The following is a 6635-nucleotide window of genomic DNA, read 5'->3' as shown; positions in this document are numbered from 1 at the left end:
AGAGAAATTGCCCGCTCTGAACCGAGCACGCTCCACTGAACATAATATACTGGGAGGAGGTGGTGGGGGGGGGCACACTGATGGAGCAGGAGTTACCCTGGGAAAGCACTGTTGTCAAATCCTCAGTGACGTTTCCCAAATGTTTCACAGAAAGGGAAAACATCTGGTCTTGTGAGAATTGTGACGACAACGGATTTGAGGGTGAAATGAAATAAATACCCTTTGGTAATGAAATATCTGAAAGGCAGCAGCCGCATGCCCCTGCTCTCTCTGCTGGAATCCTTAAAGAGATATATGCCCTTGAATTATTTTTGTAAACAGTGTGTGTTAGTGTGTGTGCCTGCTTAAGTACATAAGTCTGTGTTTGTGTCTGCGTGTAAGCATCCAAAAATGTGTGTGTTCATGTTTCCGTGCAGGCCACAGGAATAACCATTTCAGGGATAATCCGAGGAATAAATGAGGAACTTCGAAGGACTGGTGGCGTTAAAAGTCTTCAGAGAAAGAAAGCAAATTAAAAGAGTTTTTCAAAGCTGTCGCACTGCCGATATATTTCTAAAAAAAGGTCCTCTTCTGTCCCTTGTTGTGCGGCAAGATAGCTGACTCCACTTAGATTAGCTCCTTAAAGTCAGACCCAAGCCTTCGCCCTTCCCCCCTCCCCCCCTCTCCTCCTGATTTCCTTACTCATTTCCAAGGACAATTGGTTAATAACCCCGTCACACACACACACAAACACACACTGATCCCATGCATAAAGGAAGGAGGGGCGAGCGGAAGATATTGAATTGTTTACACTTTTTTTAATAGAAAACATTGATCAAAGGAATACGACTGGCCTCCGGGCCAATGTGCTGATAATTGTTAGTGATTCAGATTAGATTACTTGATGTCTTGTTTTGATTAGCGTGTGTGTGTGTATGTGTGTCGGTGTGTGTGTGTGTGTCCATGTTATCAGCTGAAGAGGCCCAAGCCTTTCCCATTTAACTCTCCATCCGTCTAAGTAGGTGCTTTGCGGTTTAGCATGCATAAGGTATAATTTAATTCAATTAAAGCAGGCTTCATTCTTCCAGGGAAGTGGCTAATGTGGGGGCAACACAATGATTTTGGAAGGGGGGGAGGAGGGGGCTGCATTGGATGTTTTGGGGGTGAAGCATTCAAGGCACAAATGATACATTTGTTCAAGAGCTATTAACTAAACTCATGTGTTATTCAGAGTTAACATTTTTATTCACCAGTAAAATCCCCAATCAGTAAAAAGATATGAGTTGAAAAACTAAAATATTAATATGTTGCTGCATTCATTCTCTAAACTGAGTAAGAGCATCTATTCTAATTGAGTTTTATTAAGGGTCAGGTATGTTCACTAATGGGGCTTTTTTGCTTAAAGGAAAAGGTTCATTATTGAAGCCAAAACCCTCCTGAACTGCTATTGATGAGAAGCTTTCTGAAATATGGTATTTCTTCAAATTAATTTGTTCACATCTTAAAGGTGGGGGAGGTAATTCCCTTCAGAAATACTTTTTGTTATATTCCATGGAATGCTCTTAACATCCCGATAGCAATGAATACATTAAAGGCTTTGACAATAAATACATAAAAAAATGTTCATCTGTGGAAGCCGTGGTACTGTAAAAAGCACGAAAAATCATCTGAGCCGGCCCGGCTAAAATAACTGGATGGCCTACCTGCCTGTCAGCCTTCCATCTGTGCACAAACTTATCTCGTGCCCTCATTGGTCATGTGAGCGTTCGTGTGTGTTGGAGGAGGGGCTCTGTAAGGAAGTCTGAAGGAAGGGGCAGATTTTTTCCAGCTGTGTACTTTCAAATTCTAGCGCACTCGAGCTGGTTTCTCCCTTCTTACCTACCCTACCTTTAATTGCCCCCATTCACTCAAAATAAGACATTTTTGTAAATTACTAAATTACTAAAATGGTAATTTTTTTTTCTCCATAAACAGCAACTTAATAAAATGTGTGTCTAAAGTCTTTCTCACATCACACAGCTGTGCTTGTGCTCATCAGAAACACATCTCTCTCTTTAGCAAAACATGTTATAATTTTTCTCGCATCTTTTTATTTAAAGGGTGGGGTAGGTAAGTTTGAGAAACCAGCTCGAGATACACTTTTTGTTAGTGATCCATGGAATGCTCTTAACATTCCCGAAAGCAATGAATATCTTAAAGGTGACCTATCATGCAAACATGCAATTTTGGTACCGTCTTTTAAACCATGAAAATGTGTCCACAGTGTTCCAGGGAACTCACCAAGTGTCAGAAACACGAACCCTCCTCTAATTTTCCTCCATACCCAATCTCTTAAAAAAGGGGCTGCAACGGAATCTGATACAGACTGATCCAGATTTGAACACTTCTGTGACATCACAGAAGTGGCGCTACGGCTAATTGGGCCAACTCTCACAATCCAGATCAGGAGAACAGCCACGGAACATTGCCGTTGGAAGCCGCTGGAGACGCTGTAGTAACATATGCCAAGGCCTGTAGATGGTGCTGTTCTCACAGAATCAGCCCATGCAAAGACAGTGCTTCAATTGAGCGAAAATGAGGAATGGCTAAATGACTGGATGGCTACCTGCCTGGTCAGCCCTTCCCATCTGTGCACTAACTTATCTCGTGCCCTCCATTGTCATGTGCGCCGGTCGTGTGTTTGGAGGAGGGGCTCTGTAAAGGAAGTGGCAGATTTCTCCGGTTGTTTTATTTTCAAATTCTACGCGCACTCAAGCCTGGTTTCTCCAAAAAATTAGCCTACCCTACCGTTTAACATGAATACAAATTGTGTGTGTGTGTGTGGTGTGTGTGTGTGGTGTGTGTGTGTGTTGTGTGTGTTGTGTGTGTAGTGTGTGTGTGTGTGTGTGTGGTGTGTGTGTGTGTGTGTTGTGTGTGTGTGTGTGTGTGTGTGGTGTGTGTGTGTTGTGTGTGTGTGTGTGTGTGTGTGGTGTGTGTGTGTGTGTGTGTGTGGCTTTCTGTTCTGCCTTGACTATCGCTCTCCCTCCTGCCATCCCCCTAATTGTAGCCCAAGCAGTCGACTGGTTCTTCTGCATCAAACCGAGGTCCACAGGTTCAGTTTTCCTCCCTTTCCTCTTCTGTCCTCCTCTCACCTGCCTCCCCTCACTCCCTAAAAACCCGTCCATTTCCACCACTCCTTTTTGTGTCCGTCTATTTTCATTCACTCACCTGTCGTTTCTCCCTTTGTACTATCTGGGCTCTCCCCCTGGTCATCGTCGTCAATCCCTGTCTCTCCATCATCTGTGCGCTGTCTGTCCCTTCTCTGTGGTCTTTAATGGGTGCAACGCAGTACTGCAATTGTTTTTCCAGCCCTCCGGCTCCTCCCCTCTTGCCTACAAATAGGTGGCCCTTCCATAGTGCAGATGTCGTTGTAATGTGTAATGTCACAACCCCCTAGTCAGCACCAGCAGGAGCCCTGGTGGGGAAATGAATGAGTTTTGCTAAAAAAATATTAAATCCAATCATTCTATTGCTCTAAATGTTTAGCTTTTTTAAGAAAGATCGCCCACGTTTCTGTTTGTGTTTTTTTTTTAACTCTTTATTAGTATATTGCCAACTGATAGTGTGTGTGTGTGTGTGTGTGTGTGTGTGTGTGTGTGTGTGTGTGTGTGTGTGTAGTGTGTGTGATGTGTGTGTGTGTGTGTGTGTGTGTGTGTGTGTGTGTGTGTGTGTGTGTGTGTGGTGTGTGTGTGTGTGTCGTGACTATTCGCTTCAAGGTCTTCCATCACATCCTAAGCAGATGAGAGAGCAGTACTTTCACACGGCCTTGGCCAGGCTACATTATCAACGAATCCACACTAAGTGTGGTGTGCGCTGCGGAGCCACAACAAAGCGTCTAGCCTCCTGTGTGTTTCTTTGCCCAAAAAAATATGTTTGCAAATTATAAAGCACCTGTGCGCTTTTGGCGATCTTTAAGTGTGTGTGTGTGTTGTGTGTCGTGTGTGTGTGTGTGTGTGTGTGTTGTGTGTGTGTGTGTCGTGTGTGTGTGTGTGTGTGTGTGTGTGTTTGTGTGTGTGTGTGTGTGTGTCGTGTGTGTGTGTGTGTGGTGTTTGTGTGTGTGTGTGTGTGTGTGTTGTGTGTGTGTGTGTGTGTGTGTGTGTGTGTACGCACATGCCTGCAACGTGGTTTTCCAGGTAAGAGAGTCCCCTGCTCACCTGACTCGTGTGATTCCTATAATTGGGTCCCGGTTTGATTTTTGGCCGACCCCAAACACGACCACCCTCCTCCCCCATCTCCCAACTCTCTCCTCCTTTGAGTGGAGGGGAGCTCTCTGGGGTTCCTCTGCTTTCTGTGACCTGGTGGGTGTTGTCATCTACTACCCCCCCATCTGCCTGTCTGTCCTTCTGATTCCTGACTTAACTGGCATTCATGTCTCCCATTTAGCTTCCAAGTCCCTCCCCTGGCTGAGCTCCTGCATTCCTGACAGTTCCCAAATGAGAGCATATTTCATGATCAGTTAAGTAATCATAAATTCATCAACAGGCCCTAATTGTTACCCTGGCTTTTGTCCCCCTAAATTGGATGAACACCGAGATATCAGCTGGAAAGTGAAAAGAAACATTGTAAGAGGTGACACCNCAGTCTATCAATCTCTCCCTCTTTCTCTCCCTCTTTCTCTCCGCCCCCCTTGGGGTAAATAACAGCATAAAAACACACAGAGAAGCTTTGGGAGTCAGAGAGGGGGGCGGAGAGAAAGAGGGAGAGAAAGAGGGAGAGATTGATAGACTGGGGGAGATCTACAGAGGCAGTGAAACAAACGCACAAGGCAACAGGTTGGAATTAGATCAACACTATCAAGCAGCCCAGATACAAGCTGTGATACCTGGGAGAGGTGTGTGTGTGTGTGTGTGTGTGTGTGTGTGTGTGTGTGTGTGTGTGTGTGTGTGTGTGTGTGTGTGTGTGTGTGTGTGTGTGTGTGTGTGTGTGTGTGTGTGTGTGTGTGTGTGTTGTAAATGTATTTATTTACCTGTCATTGGCTGTAATAGCAAATATTGTCTATTTATGTTCATTGAAAACATTTGATAAAAACGCTTTAATTTCTAATATTGCATAAAATATATAAGTTTGAATGCCCCATGTCTATTTTCAAACTTCTTTTCACACTTTCATTAACGATTTCAAGCGCATCTTTTGGAGTGATGTCAAACGGTGATAAAAAGTGTTCAGCTCTTATAAAAAATGATCTCCGGCAAAGTGAAAAAATGGTGGCACTAAATAAAAAAATAAAAGCACTTTTAGATGAACTTCTCCACTTTACTTTTGTAGCACTTGTTCAGTGTGTGTTTGCCTTAAGACCGTTATTTGTTTGTTTACCTGTTTGGGGGTGTTGTCTGTGTGGTTGGCGGGAGGGGGGGTGCTCTCTGAGGCGGGCTCAGACTCGGAGTGACGCAGGCTGGCCCTCTTCTTCTTGATGAGGTCTGCGTCCCTGTTATAGGAGAAGCCCAGTTTCTGGTGGGGCGGGGAGGCCCCTCTCCTGGTGGGGGACCCTGGCTCTGTACTCCCCTCCCGTCCCTCCTCTCCCCCGTCCTCCGCCTGCTGCTTCTGTCTCTCCCTCTCCGTCTCTCTGTGAGGTAACTCGCTGAGGTCTAAAGTTTTGGCTTTGAGCAGACTCCCCCTGTCCTCAGAGCTTGTTGCTGAGGCGGCTAACGCTGTGCGCGGCGATGGGACTGGAGGAGACTTTAAAGAGCCTGATGCTGGACAGCTGACTACCTCCGCCTTCCAGCCTGGCTCCGTCACCTCTTCCTCAGCAGCTTTCGTGCCGTTAGACTCGGGGTTAACTTCACCAGCGGCGTCTACGGGCTCAGAGTTAGCCTGGTGGTGCTGCACGTCGTTGATTTCAGCGTAGAACTTGTCCTGACCGATGGAGGCGTTGGTGTCCGTCTCAAAGTCACCCACTTTGTAGGTGCTGCGGCTGCTGTTGGCCTCGATCTGCACCACGTTCAGTTCCTCCCCGGAGAAGTGGGCGCGGATCTGGTACAGGTAGGTCATCACCGTGAGCTTGTCGGGGATGGCCAGCAGCACCATGTCTGACGGCTCCAGGAGACGGGAGATACCCAGGTTCGCAAAAACATCGTAAGCCTGCCGGGAAAAAAAAGAAGAAGAAAGTTACAGATTTGTATTACAGAGCCACGGTCATGTTACAGGAGTTTGAAAAATGGATGGGTGCCAATGCTTGATGAGATAGCAGAAGTCTGGTTTATTTTTCAGACATGGGTTGTTTTTGGTGCCTCCCATGCATGATCCATGTGTGTGTGAGTGAGAGACACCTTTGGCATGACTGCTGACGGGTCATGTCAGGGATGGTTGTCCCCGATAAGAGACGCAGATACCCCAAGACAGAGCGCTTAATCCCACAGTGTGTGGGTGAGAGTGTGTGTGTGTGTGTGTGTGTCCTTATCGCTCCCCTACATCAACCTGCCCACGCTCTCCGTCACGCGTGTAATTGGTCTGATTAGAGTCTGATGAGAAAATACAGGTTTGATTATCAAGCGACACACGAAACCCAATCCCCCGTCACCAGATAGACTGAGACAGAGAGAGAGAAGGGATGAAAACCATTATCGCAGCCAATGACAGGTAAATAAATAGATTAACAACACACACACACACACACACAC

General features: G+C 46.1%; 1 protein-coding gene across 1 annotated transcript in view; it reads right to left on the bottom strand.

Moving 5' to 3' along the window:
- Positions 1 to 434: 434 nt before the first annotated feature.
- LOC104966568 (EH domain-binding protein 1-like) overlaps positions 435 to 6635 on the bottom strand; it is an 18528-nt gene continuing 12327 nt past the window's right edge. The window contains exons 3-4 of the mRNA XM_010795751.1: positions 5332 to 6096; positions 435 to 491 (exon numbers count right to left, since the gene is read on the bottom strand). Of these exons, the coding sequence (XP_010794053.1) occupies positions 435 to 491; positions 5332 to 6042 (768 nt within the window). The 5' untranslated portion in view covers positions 6043 to 6096. The remainder of the gene's footprint in view (positions 492 to 5331; positions 6097 to 6635) is intronic.

The sequence above is a fragment of the Notothenia coriiceps genome, unplaced genomic scaffold (genome assembly GCF_000735185.1).
Source record: "Notothenia coriiceps isolate Sejong01 unplaced genomic scaffold, NC01 NC01_scaffold00037246, whole genome shotgun sequence".
NCBI lineage: Eukaryota > Metazoa > Chordata > Actinopteri > Perciformes > Nototheniidae > Notothenia > Notothenia coriiceps.
The sequence above is the reverse complement of the archived record's forward strand: the minus strand, read 5'-3'. Positions and strand labels throughout refer to the sequence as shown.